The following is a 20,294-nucleotide window of genomic DNA, read 5'->3' as shown; positions in this document are numbered from 1 at the left end:
GCTCAATTTCTGGCCTTGTAGAAGCAGCAGCATCAAAGATCACTTAGAAAGGCAAAAAGGCACTGCAGATAAGACTGAAAAGGAAACAATTTCGTGGCCCAAGTCTTTTGTATTGATGGCAAATCAATTTCTTGGAATGTGAATTGCTATATTGCCCAAGCAGGAACTGAGTCTCTCAGAAAAGCATATTTTATTTCTGATCTTTCAAGAGCTGCTCTTAATGTTACATCTAAATCATACTATTTTTCTAGTTATTCTTCATGCAAAATGAAAACAGGATGGAAAAAAATGTATTTGCTGCTTCTTCAGTGTAGCAGAATCTGTTAGTTCCTTTTCACTTCTACTGCTTTAATGTTTTACAGCAAAGGAAAACCTGCAAACTCCAATTACAATGAACTTACATCTGTTTTGCTCTTTTAAATACATTTTTTCTCATTACATGACATTCATTAATGAATTAATATTTCTTAGTTGAACAGGAAGGATTTAAAGGAATGAACAAGACTACAAAGCACATAAATTTAAGTCTTTTTTTCTAAACATAGTTTTTCTTAGACATAGGCAGCAGTACACCAATATCAGCAGAACATGTTGATGAAAATCAATATATAAAATAAATACTCTGATTTTGCATCACATAAAAAATCTAGCCTCAAGACTTTCATAAAGGTTGCACAACTGAGAGACGGTACAATTCATTTTAACAAAAACACTGCCTATAACAGAAAAAACCCTCTTTACTCCAGCCTTGCTGCTCACAAAGCAAGACTGAACAGAACACCAGGAGAAAATGGTGCCACTGGGACACAGGTTGGTGATTTTCACTGCAATTCACATTTCTGAAAGCTCCATGGTAAAGTGGTGGCAGGAACAGAGCTATACTTTTAGCTAATCAAGTGAATTCAGTAATTTTCTTGTTTGCTTGCTTTACAAATGTTTTCTAATGCACAAGAAGTAAACCCTTATTAATGAATTCTATGCAACACAGAATAGAGGGGAAAGTAATTGAAAAATTGTAATATCTCTGAAAAGTAAGGCAGAACAGGCTTATTAAAAAGGACTTTTTTTCAGAGTCTCAGGTTTATGTAGTCAAAAAGCAACCCCAACACTGAAGCTGTCTTTTATACTCTGTAGTTGAATCTGAAAAGCGTCACTGGAGATTTTTCAGTAAAACGTCACAATGTACTGGGAAAAGAAAAACAAGTTTTTGTAGCAAATTCATACTTAGCCTGTTTCACTTATTTTCCTTATGCCTTAACAGAGTTTAATGGTTTACTGGTACTTGTTCATTAGGATTTATAACAAATAAATTCAAGGTGCCCTAGGTTGATAGACTTTGAAGTCGCTTTCTGTTCATAGTTAAAGATATAATCAAAAAATGAACCTTCATACTGGAAAGACCAGCGATAACGACAAGAACTGCAGCCATAAACTGCAAGGTATGGCCTTGCTCAGTGTGTGTGCTGGTCTCTGAAAGAGAAGAGAAAATTGGGAATGATCACCCCCCCTTTTCAGATTCCTCTTACTCTTTTTTTTCCTTCCATTTCTGCCAATACATAGTCATTCTTAAATGATGAAATGAGAACAGACTGGAGCTGTTTCATTCCTCTCATAACTTCTGCAGTAAACTTCAAATTCAACTCTATCAACCATGCCCTTCAAACAATTTTAAGCCACACAGACTTGCAAGATCTCACTTATCTTTTCATTAGGAAATATGTCAATGAATGCATTGTGCCACATGAATACTCACAAGAATGACTACTCATATTTGACATTTTTTAATGTTCCTTTTTACTGGAAAAATTTGCACTTTTTTGCTCAAGGAAAAAAGCATTTTACACATTAATAAGGAAACCCCATCTTATATCTCCTCTTAAACATATATTTATCAATATATTACCATTCACACCAGTAAAATGCAGACTGATACAACCTTGCCTGAGAGAAAAAAATGATACTGTAAATTTTAGATGTTTTTTTGATATTTATGAAAAACAGCTGCAAATCTGAATGATTAACAATGTAATGTGTTTCACTGTCTGTCATTGAAGTGACTTGTTACTTCACAAATTAAATCAAATACTAATGGCCATCTAAAATTATCTTTTGTTGTTGTTTAACTATTTGCTTCAGAAATTTCTGCTTTGGGGCTGATGATGACATAATATTTAATCATGGATTTCCAGCCAGAAATAGTGACAGGAAAATCTTACACTAATCTCACTGTTTTAAAAGATGAGTGTTTTGTTTTAAACAAAACAGTAACCTCGGAGGAAAAGATGTCATTTTCTAGCATGATCTGGCATTTTTCATTTCAGAACTTTAAAAAAATTAAAATAATTAAAATTAGAATCAAATTGTCTGAACTGGGACCAAAAATTGTGGATTTTCCTTGTAGTGTAAGAAGTTATTTGGGGATTTCTGGTTCCTTGAAGGAAACCAGAAATACTATACTTAGCAGTAATTTAACCCAAAACTTTGTTCATTTGGTGTTCATTTTTGTAGCAGTTGAGATCAAAATGCTATTTTTTGTGCAGGTTGTGAAGGTTTATTCACTTCAGTAGACCTTTAAGTGACTCTTGAAGCACTGCTTGCCTTGTTCTTCAACGTAACATGGAACACTAACCAAAAAAAGTTTGGATGTTAGAAAAAAGACAACCAACCCTCTTTGGGAAAATGTTGTTAACACAACTGATATGCCAAAGTGGCAGCCTGCACACTTACAGTGATATCTAGCAGCTCTGGGAGCATGGGTGACACAGTGTTCCACTGCATTAACCTACATTAGTTGCTGGGAAGTTCTACTGTTCTTGTTCTCAATCACTGCACAGATTAAATGTTCAGTGTAAATACAGATTTGCATGTTTACACTTTGAAAACTTGGAGACAAAAATCCGTTAATACCTATGATATTCCAATGATAAATAATTCTAAGAATAATTTCACATGCACAACTGGTATTGCAAGAATTGCTAATTCAATATCAAGGTAAGTCATTAGACTCTCAAGTGTTCTGGAATTACAGCAGTCCAGAACAGTGCTGAGATAATACTTCTCATTCCTGGCAGATCTATAAAAACATAGCAACAAGCAAAGCGCACCTATAAATCAACGGACACAGGGCTTAAGTATTGTGGTTAACCTATGGAGTTAAGTCTTTTACCTGTAAAATGTGTGCAAGGCACAAGTGTAAATCCCCAGCGGAAGAATAGTGGAAGTTATGTCCAAACCAGTGAAAAAGAGATGTCATTTAATGATATACTGTGGTTTTATAACATATTTTTATGGAATCATTTTAGATAAATAGTTTAGTCCAGAAATATCTATTCACATACAGTCATGACCTCTTTCCCTCATGCCAAGAGACTGCATATACAGTCTCGTTAACTTCTATTTATGCCTAGATGCAGACACATGGATGTACACTCACCAAAGAGGAAAGTGATACTATGTTCTTGTGTGTTGCCTTCTTTTAAAACAATACTGATCTTCCTTGTGAAACGATTTACAGTTAACAGATGGAAAGTGCTTTAGAAGAACCAAATATTAATAATGTTGTATGTGTGGCCAGATGTCCCTTTTGTATGTTTAAGAGATGATCAACATATATATCAGCAATATTAAGTATTCTTATAAGCAGAATCTGATACCATACGGTCCCACCTAGCATGAAAGATTGTTAACTGGGGCCATGTTTTAAATGAAAATTTGCTTTATGTTTCCCATAGAAGGTGTAATAAGAGTTAAGGAGGGCACCATAACATTTATATGTAAAATGATGTAATTATGTCTGTTGAAATGTTAAAAAAATATTAGCCAAAGACATGTAAGTATGGGAAATTTTAGCTCTTTGGGTTTTTTCCACTGGTAAAAATACAACAGTAGGGAATAGCATTTTGTACAGAGAAAATAAAAGAATTGTTCATAGTGATTCCTGTAATTCCTCAGTATTCACAGTACAAATGAACAAGACACCATCCAGCACAGACCCAGCATGTGTGGTTTCATTTTAGCTACTAAAAGAAAACCTGTGCTGTAAATGTGTGACATACTGTGCTGAAAATGGTAGCTGGGCTAGTACTTGACATAGCTGAAGAGGGAAAGACAGGAGTGAAAATTTTACACAACTTGCAAGTTTTCTTTATGTGTTTCAAGCACAAAGCAGAGCTTCTCTTAATTTGTGCTTAATGGAAACTATGGCAGATAACAGAGGTTATGATGCCTGCAGAAAACAACAAATTAGGATCACCAGGCAAGGGAATTGTTAACCTCTGAAATTAGACAGGATACTGCAGTTGCTCATTTCCTACAGCCTCGTGTTACTCAAATCACATCTAATAATTAGGGACAAGAAATACGCTTGCAGAACACAATAGCAAAAGACACTAGGATCAAAAAAGGCCAACACAAGGTGTCCAAATAAAATACCCTGTAACCTTTTTCCATGATTAGATGTACAGAGTGAAAGTGGTATTTTAGATAGCCAAATATAGATAAGCAAATATATTACTTGAATGAATCAATATAAATAAAATTAGAGAAGATTTTCATGTTATTTTTCTTAGGAAAAGGAAGATCTCCAGCCAAGAAGAAAATAATTAACAGAGAATAAGATTAAAAGGAAAATTATATAAAAGCATATTCATCTTTCCTTTGACTAACTCTAATTATCAATTGCAAGAAAATTTTAATGGATGTTGAAATGCTAGTCTAAATAAAAAAGGCTAAATATCATTATTACTTCTCTCTTTCAGGTGGTAAAAATGATGATTGTGGTTGTGCTGACATTTGCCATCTGTTGGCTGCCCTACCACATTTACTTCATAGTTACTGGGATCTATCAACAATTAAATCGGTGGAAATACATTCAGCAAATCTATTTAGCCAGCTTTTGGCTTGCCATGAGTTCTACAATGTACAATCCCATTATCTACTGCTGTCTTAATAAGAGGTAAGAGCAAATTATCAAATGATGTGCATAATGTCAACGAGAATATAAATGCTTTAAATGGGATACAAGACAAAGAATTTTCACTTGAATAATTTTCAGTTAGTGGAAAAGAAAACAAAATGAAAAAAAAACTTCTTTAGGTGTGTACTTGAAACAAATACCAAAAAAACCCAAAGGTGCACTTCCAGTAAATACTTTGGCCTACTTAAAATTTCAGAGTAAAATTTATGAAACAAACCTTCCCTGTATCAATATGCAAAACTTAAAAATCTACAGCAGTTTAACACATCTTGGCTTGTAAAACATTAAAATAACAAAGTAAAGACAGCCAGTAGTGATATAAAGTGAAATTTGTTGTTCACTAAATAATTGTAGCCCTGATTTTGTTTTGCAATCCTGGAAGGATGTAACATAGAGTGTGGTGTACTGTGTTTTGTATACCTGACGATTGGATTTCTACCAAGCTCTGAGAGCTGCAACAGGCCAATAAAACAAGTATTTATATTTTCATTACTCAAGACTAAATTACAGTTCTGTCTGACAGCAACTCATTATGCTCTGAATTTCAAAGGTATGCACCTGTTGAGTTTGGTGAGATTCCACAGATATTGCTAGTCTGAGACTGCTGCATTGCAGAATGTTTTTCATTGCAATTTGTAGGATCAGGATCTAAACAAATATCATCCCAACCATCCTATTCAGTATTTCTTCTAGTATTATTTGAAAAAGATCACCAAGAACAACAAAAAATTTTGCAAACTCAGTCAGCATCAGTCAACATTGAATAAGTAACCTTAAATATTATTTAAAATATCTTTTGAATTAGCAGCCAGGGTCAATTTTACAAAACTTTTCTAAAAACCCCTAAAGATCATGCAATACCTGACAAAAGGTGAAATGAAGTGAACAAATCCTGACAAGATATTATTGCTGCAAAAACACTGTAGACTTCCTCCCTGATGAGAATAACTTATGATAATTTACATTCATGTTCTTTTCAAAAGGCAAGATAATGCCTGATTTCATACAGCCTTCTGCCCCTTTTGATCGCTTACATCTGTGTAAAGAAGAGGTAAAGTTTTAGCATGCCAGAAAAAACTCCTAACTCCAAAGGCAAATTTCCCAGTAATTTCAACAGAAAACAGATTTCAGTGAGCCTCCAGTGTGTGCAAGGAAGCATAGGACCTCATATTTTCTCAATTACTATCACAAAACTTCTAAAACAATGCTGTTTTCTTCAAAAACTTTCTATGACACAGTTACAAAAGAAGTTATTAATAAACACTTAGTATCCCTGATGTGGCCTATGTTGACAGATGTGAACTGCAAAATTAAATGCCTGGATTAAAGAACACAACCAAAGAAAAATTCATAATTTTGAGAGACACTAAAGGTCACCCTGTTCAGAACTTAATGCAGGAACGAAATACTGGTTGCAGTTTTCTTATAATTAAGATCTATATTGAAATCAGGAAGCCAGAACCTCTGCTTCCTTTTCATTTAGCAGGAAAATAGAGCTTGTTGCTGGGAGTCAGATCAATTCATGCAGTATTGTTACCTCTGCTGGGTCTAGTATCAGACAGAGTTATAACACCTATCACCAGCCTCATTATCCAGGATAATTAGGATATTACTTATCTAGATAAAGAGACCAGTTTCTCAAGATGAAGACAAAATATGCTCTGAATTAGAAAGAGAATGGAAGATGCCAAGAAAAGTAATATAGTTTAAAGATGTTCAGATTTTACAGTTCCCTTCACTAATCCATTGCCACCAGAGGTTCTTTCAATATTTTTCTATTTTTCCACAATGTAGACTGCATGTAAACAGAGGAATGCTGAATAGCAAGCTACCTGCTTGTTTGCCATCATGCAAGAACTCCATTGCAAACTTAAAAAATTGAGGAGAAAAGAAAGTTACTTCTATGAGATCAGTCAATTTTTACTGAAAACTTAACCTGAACTTCTAAATATTTTACAAGAATCATGATTAGTCACTACATCACTCCCATATAAGAATCTGTGGGAGAGGAAAACACCGAAGGGATATTGGAATCTGGAAACTGGGATGGTACTTTAGGTAAAAGAATGTTATGAAATTTCTTGCTGAGGAAGATGAAGATATAGGTGCAGATTTCATGAGAGGTCAAACCAAAACAATTTCTATGGAGACAGTTCTATGAAAGCTGGTGTTTGTTTATCTGGGCATGGGCAAAGGACAGGAAATTTATTACTATGAAAATACCAATATTAAAATGCAGTGAAAGCCTATAGAAAATCAGGAACTGAGCTGTTACCACTCTCTGTTTGTAACCCTGCTTAGACTTTATTCAAGGGAACTCCCACTGAATTCACCACAGCCAGGACTGGGGCAGGGTAAGTAGTCAAGCCAGTGTCCTGCCAGCACAGTTGTGTTCTCAGATGGAGGACTGGCTCTCACAAGCACAGCTTTCACCAAGCATCTTTCCTCCCAGGTTTCGAGCTGGCTTCAAGCGAGCTTTCCGCTGGTGCCCCTTCATTGAAGTGTCCAGCTACGACGAGCTGGAGCTCAAGGCAGCCAGGTTCCATCCCACACGGCAAAGCAGCCTTTACGCTGTGTCCAGAATGGAGTCCAGCATGACAGTGGTGTTTGACAGCAATGATGGAGACAGCACGCATGCCAGCCGTAAGAAAAGAGCAGCTCCAAGGGACCTGAATTTTAATGGCTGTTCACAGAGGAATTCCAAGACCATCTCCACAGCCTCAAGTCTCATCAGTTCACTGCACACTTCAGCAGATGTTTACTCCTAAACATTTCATGGTGACAGTTGCTAGAAGGACAGCACTAGACAATCATCTCCTACTTTGGGACTAGATATTCATACCACAGGAAAGCAAAGCATATTCCACTGACAAACCCTGGCTATAAATGTTGTGAAACTTTTAAACATCAGTTACTTTTTTGCTTTGGAGAGAAAGAGGAATTTGAAGACCTATGTATGTCTCAGTCCAAAAGCACAGTTGCACCTTATACACAACAATGTTTATAGGAATTACCCAAAATAAACCAATGGCATAAAAGACATTGTTTCAGTTGCATCTGACCTGTGGCACTTACATCTCACTGAAATAGAATCATAGAATAGATTGGGTTGGAAAAGACCTCCGAGATCATCGAGTCCAACCCTTGGTCCAACTCCAGTCCATTTACTAGATCATGGCACTCAGTGCCACGTCCAATCTGCATTTAAAAATCTCCAGGGATGGTGATTTTATAACAGGCTTCTTTATTTATTGAAGCTGAAAGGTAGGATGTTTTCTGTTATGAGTGTATTAAATCTTCAGTAACAAAATTATATGAGATTTGATAAAAAGTCTTTATAATGAAGATCTAATGAGCCTCAAGTCTATTAAATTGCTTTATAATTTAGTCCCATTGACAGGCAAATAGACAAAATGCACACAAATGAAGTTCAGCTCTGTCTGCAACAGTACAGTTTTTCAAACAGACACAAAAAACTTTTTTATTAGACACAAGAGCATGACTAAGAGACTAAGTTAAATTCTACCAAGTTTGCAGACTTTTGAACACTATACTCCAATGGAATGTGTACTTCCAGGAGGATGTATTGCTTTGATGAACATCCTATAGCTTTGTCACTTAGTGCTAAGGGTAAGGTTTGTCTCCAGTCACCTTAACAGAATTGACTTTAGAAAGATCAAAATATTCCAAACTGGAGCTTCATATATAAGAAAAATACCGCACTGTGGCAACGGACTCTTCTCTGTAGAAGATAAAGTAACATGTTTCACTATGAGAAACCTTCACCAGGAAAAAAGTATTTGTTCTATTTTCGCAGATTTTCCATAGGTTGATGCATGTAAAAATACTCCTTTGCCTGCATCTGAAAACACGTTAGGCATTATTGCACAGACACTTTCCCACCGAATTCAGGCAAAATCCACCGAACCTCACTGTTGCAAAGAAAGCTGAATGTAATAAAAAAGGCACCAGAGAGCAGCCTTTGTTTTAGTTAAATGACTGTCAATTGCATGGATCAACTTCTCAAACAGTTAATAGAACATAGGCAAACAAGTGTGACTGTTTTCCTGAGTTGGCCAAACCAGCACAGGACAGTACATCTGGCCAAACCCAACATAGTACCAAAGCTGAGCAACTAACAAAGAGAAGGCTGAAGAGAGATAGGCTGGAGCTGACTTTAGTCCACATTTCTCCTCAGTGGCTGGGGGTGATGAGCATTGTGACAGTGAGCATATCATGACAGACTAGACACAAGAATCATGTTTGTATTGTGATTCATCTGTATCGTCAATTGCTATATTCTGCGAACTGTCATTTGTATTTGTATTGTGATTTCTGTGCACTGTGGTATCACTTACTAAAACAAAATCCTGCATAAGGTAAAATATCCTCAAATATGTAAACATGGTACATTAAACCCTCCATGCATGGAATAACTGAAGAACCTAGTCACAGAGAATTGTACTCTGATAAAAACGTATCACAATTCCAGACTCACACTTTTCCTATCCAAGGCTTGCTCTTAAATCCACTGAAACAAAGAGCTCTGATCATTAATGATTTTCATTTTAAATGCCAGACCATGCTTTTCAACAGTTTGCATTTCAAAAAACCCCAGCTGTTTTCTGTCATGTCATTGTTGTACTTGCACTTTTCCATCCTTTTGGGTTTTTTTTTTAAAAAAGCATATAGCAATCCAGCAAGTGTCATGCAATGCCTTTCATTTTTTTCCCCCAAAATACTTTGTTTTAAGAACTTAAATATCTTCATAAGGTGTTCAACAAGTCCTTTGAGAAGATCCAGGATAGCCACACACACACAATAAAAAATTTCCCTAAGCATATTAATACCTGATGGTGATGTATTACATGTGCTGTGAAATACTTTGTCTGCTCATGTACAAATTTTGAGGAACATGCACAGAGAAAATGTATACTTGCTAAATAAAATGTCTTTTCTAATTATGACTATTACAAAATCAGTGTTGATAAACATCAATAGACAAATTTGAACAATATGACTGTAATGAGATTAATTTGTTTTTTTAATATGGAGAGTATAAGTTTGAAAAAACTGTATATAACAATATAGCATCATAAATACACAAAACACCATCTTCATATAACTTTTATAATCCTTGGTTGGCAAATATTAAGAAGGCAACACACTTGTATCTTCAGTTAAACAATGTGTTTTATGATACAACCTCCTGGACAACTAATCCATTTATAATCTTGCTATATTTTGGTGGGTTAGGGGTATCAAAAACACCTTCATCATTCCTGTCATTCTACTCTGAAGTTGCAGGATATTCCTGCATAATAAATGAAGAAATCTTTGCTCATAATCACAGCATTGCTTTAACAAAACAGTACAGTGATACATGGTGCACATCCATCTCTCTTTTTCAGTCCTGAAAAACACATAGGGTTACACAGTTAAACAAGTAGTGCAGCAAAAGCTGTGACTGAGAGCAGATTCCATTTGAATCACTATTTCTGAACAAACATATTCAGCAAGAGTCCTGGTCACTATGACATTCCTTATAGGCCTCCTGACACTGCACACTGAGTATAGAGGAAGTCAGGCTATTCTGTTTGTGCCAGTAAGACTGCCCAAAGGACCAGCCTGCATGCAGAGTCCGTGCTTCTGGGAGATTATTGGGGCAGCACTCTGACAGTCTCATGTCTGCACTGCAACCCTCATTCCACATTCCTTACTTTTGCTAAGAGGTGAGCTAAGGAAATCAGGCACAGAACCAGCTTCCTACTGAGGGGGGCAGAATAATACTATGAAACAACTACAATTCAACAGCATCAGGAAAAGTCTGACCCTGAAAATCTTCTGAAATGTTAGTCCTTCTCAGGTACTAGAGCTTCTAGTACTTTGGCCTAAGCTCAACTGGAGTCTGTCTCTGAAATGTCTTTGTAATGAAAAGATTTCATAGCTCCTGGAACTGCCATTTTGCAGGGAGGTTCCCTTGGCAGAGGACAGGTTTAACTTTCACATCACCGGAGACAGTGTGTTCAGCATCAATTTTCCCTGACAATCTCTTGAATTGGCTAAACTTGTAAAAAATTTAAAAAAACAGAGAAAAGGGAAAAACCCAAACAAAACAACAAAACAACCAACCAAATTATAAAAAAACAACAAACAAAAATATACATGACTATATTGAAACACAGACCTTCAAAAATAATTTCTTGAAGTTTTACAATATCTTCTCTTAAGTCTTTTTGGTGGTGCATTCCCCTCCCCACCCTCCTTGTTAGGACATCCTACAATCTCAGGAATCCCTGTTGGTCCTTCCCTTTGCATGACAAGTTGGGTTGCCAAGCATCCCTTGACATATTGAGAACTCTTGCACAGCTGAGCTGGGAACATCACTGAGGTGAAGGATGAGAGCACAATCAGTCACCTCCCTAACAGCCCTGGGACTTTCCCTACTTGAACCATAGCCTAAGGGGAATGATATTGTGGCTGGAGTTTCAAAACCAATTTGGAATTGCAATGGAAACAATTTGTAATTGCTTTGAAAACTCCAGTAATTACTGACCTGAGCATGGAAAGTTTATGGAAAACTAAACAAACCATCTTGATATGCTATAAACAGAAGTCCTAAGTGAGGCCCTTTGAGCTTCCCTGGACTACAGTGGGATGTGCCAGCATCTCCCTCTGAGTGGGACACCTCCTGAAGCTTGCAAACTGTCACATTTGTGATACTCAGAGGACCATTGTGTAAAGCTGATGACAGGACCTGGGCTGATAAAGTCCTCCCACACCTTAACTCTCAGCCGTTGAGAAAAGCCAAAGCATTCCACATGGGCATTTCACTGAACTCCAAGGGAATTTCTCACAGGTATCTTTGTACATACTTCTTTGTGTGCATGCAGGTGTGAATACTGTAGCAAGTATAGCCTAAATACTGCCATCTCAGAACTATAATTAACTATAATTAACTGTTGCAGTTGTAGTCAATTCTATTGAATCACTTTATAAATGTTGAATTAGTCAATTGATTAAGTGCTTCTTAAGTCCTTTAAAGATAAAATGTTGATCAGGTCTGAGGCTAAGCTTATCAAGGGGGTCCAATCTGAACCTTGTGACTCAACAGGAGGGTCTTCCTTACTCTTTGCACCCTTATCATTTGCATCCTTGGTCTCCACACAAATCATTTTTAAGTGTTTTTATGTCAATTTTCCTTTGTATTTTCCTTGTTTCATCTACATAGTCAGTATTACACGGAATTTGAACTTTGTTGAGCTTTCACACACATATTAAAACTTGCTTTTGTTAATACCTTTGCCAGTGATTCTTTAAGCTGTCAAACCTCTCATTCATGACAAATGGTGTAGTTGGCAGAATACTAAATCAGGATTTACAACAGTCTTCCATATAAAAGTACGATCTTGAGAGCAGAAATGAACTCCAAGCAAGCTCAGGGTACTCAGACAAGATTCATTCAGTAGATTGCAGGCTGTACCTCTTTGGCAGGAATCCCTTGACAGCCTTCCTTCCAGTCCACTTACAGCTTGTTGCCAAGGTCAGGAGGCACTGGAAGACCTGCAAAGTGTGAGCTATTTGCTCCATGTTTGTGTCTGGTAACTAAATGCGTCCATTGAGGAAGGTCAGTGATCAATACTAATATTTATTTTCAAAAATAACATACTAAAGAACTAATGTATAAAAGGAGAGAAAAACAGGGTTTAGAAGTTAGTGCCTTTTTATCTAAATAAAAAAATTCAGATGTTTCAGATATGGATGTTTCTCCTTTAATACAGGGGAATTTCTTTTGCAGCAGTGAAGAAGAACCTATTTCACTGATATAAATTTCCAAACCTTTCAGACTGTCCTCTCCAGGAACTACATAGCTTAGGGAAACACTTGATCCTGTTGCAGTTACTTCAAGGCTTTTGAAGTACCCCATTTCAGATAGAAATCTAAATCTGCTTCACTGCTTCCTCTAATTCAAGAAGAGTTTAAATTTAGAGTCCCAGTCACTGTGCGCTGTTTGTTAATGAATATCTCCACATATTGCTACAACAGACGCAGGAGATGCTGCTTAGGATACACCACTGTTTACAAATGTTGTGCAAGTTCCTTGTGTTAAACAATGCATCCAGTTCAATTTGTATCACCCTATTCACAAGAAAATTCAAGTGGTTCTATGTCCAAAATTCAAAATGATCTGTTGAGAGCAGTCAAAGATAATTCTTTATCAGTCTATGAGCAGTTGCTGTGGGGATTTAAATACAAATTGTTTTAGACGGGTTCATATATCACATGGGATACTGTTACTGGCTAATTGAATTACCTCTCTCCTATCTATAAAACTGAAACATAAACTATTGGATTACAACTTTAATTAGATTTCCCAAAGCAAAGGGTTACACTTACAAATACCAAACTTGCCTATTAGGAGTACTCTGTAACACAGTCTCTGGAATCACTATTCCTAAGTTTCACAGCGGTGAATTTTTCACTGCAATATTTGTGATGCAAACAGAAAAAGGGACACCAGGTACAAACACTCCCCACACAGTCTACCCACCTCCCAACTTCCTGCCATAACAAGATCTTTGAGCAACCTCTCCTTTCAACCCAAAAGAAGCCTGACCCTGAGATAAGGCAGCTGTGATACAACCTGACAGGTTTCCCAGCATGGCTGTGCCTCTGCAAGCTCTGACACAGAGAGCTCTGCAATTCTTCTCAGTGTAGACCTAAAGACCTGAAAGAGGCAGAAGCAACAGATGCTAATTCAAGTCGTTCTTTGCCAAGCAATTCCATTTGCCTTGCCTGCTACAGTGACATACCAAGGTGGATGTTACACAGAAATTCCTTGAAGTAGAGCAAATAATGCAAACATACTCATACAAGTTCGAGGGAAGGAGAAAGACCCTGAATGAAGTCTATGTGTTTCATCCACAGAAAAGAACTGTGCAATTTCCCAGTGCTCTCTGGCCTCTCAGCAGTGTTTCTGGGGCCCATTCATGAAGACAGATCCTTGCAAGAATTTTTGAGTGATGTAATAAACACCCAACAGCAGTTCAGAAATGAGATATTGGGAAAACCAAATAGTAGGATGCTAATAATCTCCCCACCTTCTTCCACTGGCAGGTGAGTATTTCCACAGAAAGCCATGCAGATGTATCAGAGGGTGATATGATTGAGGAAAGTGTGCTAATCATATACTTTTGATATACAGCTTTGAAGGGATCTGGGTCACTATTTGTCTAATCAATGTAATATGATCTTCAACCCAAAATGCATGTTCCTGTTCTACTGAATAAATTTGTCTTAGGGACTAATAATTGCAGAAGGGCCTTAATTCTTTCGAGACCTCTGCAGAGGTGATAAAGGAGCTTGGAGTTCAGGTACCAAAATATCTAGGAGCCCTTGGCTTTTGAAGTAATTGAAAATAGAAAAATAATTAAATTCCTCTAACACAATGTTTCCAGATATATTAGAACAGGTCTTCATGTTTTAATTGACAAAGCACTGTTAATATTATTATGAATTTCCAATCACTGTAAGAGCTATTAGTAATTAAGGTCAAATACTACATTAACTTTTCTAAGGGGGCAGAATACATATCAGGGCTGTTAACTCTTCAAGACTCTCCTGTCTGAAACTAAGTGTAGAGAAAAATGGAACAGAATGGATTGGAATAAGAAGCTATCTTTTGCATGCCAGATGTGAATCTGGAATTTTGGAAAGCATTGCCTCTGGACAGATGTTCACTGCTGGTGGGAAACACCAAAGGCACAAATTCTAACATACAGCTCACACCACAGAACAAGGAGTCTGCACACCGATGTGCTGTAGAGCACTAAATCAAGAGGCAGAGAATCGTGAACCTCACCTGGAGCTACTTATGTGTATGTGGCAGAGATCAGCAAGCACACTACTTGCAGTAGTGCTACCCATACTCAAGCCCTTCTCCCAGTTTGTACAATGCCTTTTCTCTCTCTCTCTCTCTTTTTTTTTTTTTACATTATATGGTTTCTCCCCAGACTAGAAAGAAACTTCATCTGCTATCTCCTCATGGGGGTTATATAATCAGACTGAAGAGGAAGATACAGAATATTGTTGTGTTTGCTGGCATCAGCTTTTATACACCAGTCAATCCCAAACAAGCAGCACAAATGTCCTGGGAGCAACTGACACATGTAAGAGCTGAGCATCAGCTGAATGCTTTTAAAAATTCAGGACTGTGAACACAAATTAAATTACCATATGTAATTAACTTATTATCACAAATTATCGATGCTCAGGGGCAGATTTTACCATGATATGATTAATCAAAAGTATATTATGCTCTCTTCTTCAGCATGTCTGTTTCACAAAATCACACTAATGCAGTATAAGAAACTAATGAAACTTAATCCCTAGAAAATATCTGGAGTTTCCTGTTTCTCTCCAGTAGTTTAAAGAGTGTTAGAACGATCAGTTTCACCACTAGTTTCTGCCCATATATGTTGTGCTGGTTTAAAGGCGAACCAGCAGCAGAAATGAACTCACCACAAGAGAGATTATAAGTCAGACCTAAAGTTTAATTATAATATTACAATAAAAACACTGACACAAAAGGGAAATTGCTTTCAACTCACAAAACCCCCACAGTATAACCCAGTGTCCTGGGGCACAAACCCAAGGGGGTTTGTTTGCCCTTGCGCTGAGACCCCTGTGGCTCCCCCAAGTCCAGAGCAAAAGGAAATGAAACACCTGTTGGTGCAGGCGAGGGCTGTGGTCTGGGCGAGAGCAGTGATCTCCTCCTGTCGAGGTCCTGCTGCTCCTCTGGATCCGAGGAGAAGTTACCAAAGTTTTCTTACCCACCACTTATGTACCCTCAGGGAGCACCCAGTCCCTCCCCCTGGGCAGGGACTCACACAATGGGTGATTAACTCTGGGAGCCAGGGGGTATTGAACTGTTGATGGCCCATTAGCAGCTCTGTCCCCTCAGGCTGGATGTGAAGGTGATAATGACTCCCTGGGCAGCTGCTGCTAATGGCCCATTGTCCTTGGGGAATGAATAGAGGGGGTAGAATACACAGCTTTGATCACCCTCACACAGTGTCAACTGGTCCCTCCTGCTCAACTAGGACATATGTAAATTCTGCTTCTTTTATCTTGCTACTCTAGTTGACTATTACATGTCTACTGTACTTGGAAGGCAGCCTGGAAACGGTCCTACCAAATTACTCTGATGTCCATAAGAAAAGTGTGGTACAGTTAGGCCACTAAAGCTAAGAAACATTAGTCTCCAGCTCTTGCTTCTCTTCTGTTACATTCTGCTTAGATGAAAAAGGGATAATTCAGTTTGTTCATAATCTTAAGGATCAGAATTGCAGAATATCCTTTGGTACACAAGAAGGAAAAAAACAGATTCAAAAGCAGCATGACTATAGCTATGTACCTCTATTATCTTTCTCCCAAAGCCTATTGCACCCTTCAATGAATAACATAAATGCTTTTAAATAACACCCTTACAAACATCTGATTATTCATTTTATTTCAAATATCATAAGAAAAAAAGGAAGAAATAGTGAGAAAATAGATAGAATACAATAGAAAAAAGAAAACCCTGTATTAATCTTGACTATTCTTAGGGAAAGCAGTCAGTCTCTAAGCAAAAGAAATCATTAAATTCACATTTTTAAAGACCAACATTTTCCTCAATGAACACTCCAGAATAATTTTTACTGGGAATACAAGGGGGTAAGTGAGAAATGGGCATATATCAGGACCAAGATAATTCCTTTCAACTTGCTTTCCCACAAATCTTAAGAAAGATTTTTTTTTTCATTTATTCCCCCAAGTGATCTGTGGCCTTCTACTGTCAAAGTACAAACATGTCTGTACCACTGTAATTTGAAAAGCAATAGTTCTTTTTATATATCAAACTGTATACCTGCAGCAGGTAGGTAAACATGGCACTGAAAACAGTGATAGGGCATTGATATGTCTCATGTCACAGATATTAATATGATAAAATATATAATTATTTTATAATTCTGTTATATAAGCACTGTACTTATTTCTCTCACATTGACAACATAATACTGACAAAGTTCTTGCCATGGAGCAAGACCCACTATGTTGTGTAACTCAGACAACAGAAAACAAAACTGCTGCTTCAATGAGCTTAGAATGTAAATGTAACACAAGGAACAACTGGCAGATGAAAACAGGTTTGCTAATAGTATTAGTCAACTTGATTAGAAAAGGCTTTCAAAATGTCTCCTGACTCTCCCAGTAGAAAAGTACAATGGTTCTCTTCCCTTACAAGGTTAACATTGCATTCACAAGATCATCTGTGAGAGAGTATTTGGGATCAAATGTCATATTCCTATCAACTGTATGCAACAAATTTAATTAAATCATGCAAGGTTCACTCTGATATAATTGAGAATCATCCACGTAGATGTTTTCATTTTAAGGTTTCATTTGTACTCATTCAGGTAGAAAGAAGAAAACATAAAGCATTATTTTTCTTAGACTTGAGCCTAACACATTCATTTGTACAAAAATTGAGAACTTGTTGAAATTATAAAGCTATAAATTACAAGATGTTTTGAAATCACAGAATCATAGAACATCCCAAGTTGAAAGGAACCCACTAGGACTATCGAAATTCAGCTCCTGGCTCTGTACAGAACTGCTCCAAAGTCACACCATGTACCTGAAAGTATTGTCCAAATGCTTCTTGAACTTGGTGCTGTGAACACTTTCCTGGGGAACCTGTTCCAATGCTTAACCACCCTCCAGTGAAGGACCTTTTCCTGATATCAAACCTAAACCTCCCCTGACTTCAGGATATTCCCTTGGGTTCTGTCAATGATCACCAGAGAGAAGAGATTGGTGAAGGAAAACTGAAGAGAATCACAGAATCATAGAACGGCATGTGTTGGAAGGGACCTTAAAGATGATCTAGTTCCAATCCCTTTGCCACGTACAGGAAGACTTTTAACTACAGCAAGCTGCTCAGAGCTCCATCTAATCCAGCTTTGAACACTTTTGGGGATGGGGCATCCACAACTTCTCTGGGAAACCTATTCCAGTGTCTCACCACCCTCAGAATAAAGAGTTTCTTCCTAATGTCTAATCTAAACCTACCCTCTTTCATTCCCTCTTGTCCTGTCACTGCATGCTCTTGTAAATAATTCCTCTCCGTCTTTCTTGTAGGCTCCCTTCAGGAACTGGAAGGCCACAACTGGGTTACCTCTAAGCAGTCTCTTTTCCAAGATGAACAAACCCAATCCTTTCAGCCTTTCCTGGTAGGAGAGGTGCTCCATCCCTCTAATCAACTTGGGGGCCCTCCTCTGGACTTGCTCCAGCAGGTCCATGCTCTTCCTGTTCAGAGTACCCCAAAGCTGGATGCAGTGCTCCAGATGAGGTCTCACCACAGCAGAGTAGAGGGACAGGATCCCCTCGCTTGCCCTGCTGTTCACGATGGTTTTGGTGCAGCTCAGGATACAATTGGCTTTCTGGGCTGCAAGTGAACATTGTTGGGTCATGTCCAGCCTCTCATCCACCAGCACCCCCAACTCCTTTTCTGACTCTGTTCATCCCCCAGTCTGTATTGATTGATACTGGTTTCCCCAAGCCAGGTGCAGCACCATGTAGTTGGTCTTATGAAACCTCATGAGGTTCCCCTGGGCCCACTGCTCAAGCTTATCCAGATTCCTCGGGATGGCATCCTGTCTTCCAGGAGTGTCAACAGCATCACTCAGCTTGGTGTCATCTGCAGCTTTGCTGAGGGTGTACTCAATCCCACTGTCTGTGTCACTAATGAAGATATTAAGATAGATATTAAATAACATTGGTCCCAATATAGACCCCTGAGGGACACCACTTCTCACTGACCATTACCCTTTGAATGTGACTGTCCAATCCCTTTCTTATCCATCTAACAGTCCACAGGAGGAATCATGTCAAAGGCTTTTACGGAAGTCCAGATAAATGACATCTGTAACTCTTCCCTTGTCCACTGACACAGTCACTCCATTACAGAAGGCCACTAGGTTGATCAGGCAGGACTTACCCATGGTGAAGTGAAAGAATAAAGCACTTAGAGCCCTCAGACATTAAAGAGAGTTTAGGTATTTCCACTAAGCTATTCAAATTATTTAATTTACTGAATGTAAGAGGAAAGACTTTTCCTGCTGAGCAACACTGGGTGTTTGTAGACAAATCTTAGAATTATCAGAAATTTAACAGCCAGAGTCTGTGTTCAGAATCTTGTGACATTTTGAAAGCAAGACACACCATAAGGGTGGAATAAAATCCTTACCTGTGGACACAGAGCACAGCCAACAGAGGCAGCAGGTTGCACAGCAGTCTTTGGCTTCTGCTAGAAGAACTTTGTCTTCCATCCTAAGTCCCTTGGAACTACTAGCTTTTAATGCACTTGCTTACCTTATTGATAGAGGGCTTATGATTCCTCTCAAGTGACTTTTGCTCTACAACAATCTAATATTTATCTTTCAGTACTTAACTAAACTTAGCATCATGCATGGAAATCTCGATTGTGAGGCAACATAGCCAGAGTCCTAATATTTCAAGCACACAAATCCTGCTTTCTAGCTGCATAAAAGCAAGAACTTGTAGTAGGTAAAAAAGACAAAATAAATCAAAAAGTTAAATATATTAACAAGCAAGTGTTGCTTTTTTATACTCTAAAAGCTATTAATAAGGATCATTCTGCAATTGATCTACAGTATTTTGAGTTCAGGATGTCATTGATATTTTTAAGAAAATCCAGAGCTTCTCAAAGTACCCCTGGTGCTGCAGCTGCCATGGGATTGCACTTCAGTGAGTTGAGTGATGTGTACTTAGTACAGCTGAACTTAAACAGAATTCCTCACCATTACAATCAGAACTCACTAGCCCCTCCTCCACTGAGAAACCAAGGACTAAAAAAAGGGTCTGAACCATTGCACAATGTTTTTCTTCTATATTTGAGTCATTTAGTTCACACCAAGGAAGGTTACAGTACAGAAGAGCTTTTTTCTCTGAAGTACTGAGAAGCTCTGATTCCTGACAGAGTCAAGGGAGATGCTTTTAAAGAAGTTCAGCATCTTGCCGAAGATGCTTGACCCTGCGCATCCTAGATCTTAAAACAGTGTAAGTTGTGACGTTATCAAATAGAGATGAAAAGGAACACATTTCAGATTAAGTTGTGACGTTATCAAATAGAGATGAAAAGGAACACATTTCAGATCAACCTGGTTTTTTCAAATATGAGGCAAATGCACAGAAAGCAAGCTATTACCTCAATGACTTACCTATGGACTGGAAAATCATAACTTAGTTGCTT

At 37.8% G+C, this 20,294-nt stretch overlaps 1 protein-coding gene across 1 annotated transcript in view; it reads left to right on the top strand.

Moving 5' to 3' along the window:
• TACR3 (tachykinin receptor 3) overlaps positions 1-7,808 on the top strand; it is a 32,475-nt gene extending 24,667 nt beyond the window's left edge. The window contains exons 4-5 of the mRNA XM_071555114.1: positions 4,758-4,954; positions 7,428-7,808. Coding sequence (XP_071411215.1) covers positions 4,758-4,954; positions 7,428-7,743 — 513 coding nt within the window. The 3' untranslated portion in view covers positions 7,744-7,808. The remainder of the gene's footprint in view (positions 1-4,757; positions 4,955-7,427) is intronic.
• Positions 7,809-20,294: the final 12,486 nt, after the last annotated feature.

This window comes from Pithys albifrons, chromosome 5 (genome assembly GCF_047495875.1).
Source record: "Pithys albifrons albifrons isolate INPA30051 chromosome 5, PitAlb_v1, whole genome shotgun sequence".
NCBI classification, from domain to species: Eukaryota; Metazoa; Chordata; class Aves; order Passeriformes; family Thamnophilidae; genus Pithys; species Pithys albifrons.
The sequence above is the reverse complement of the archived record's forward strand: the minus strand, read 5'-3'. Positions and strand labels throughout refer to the sequence as shown.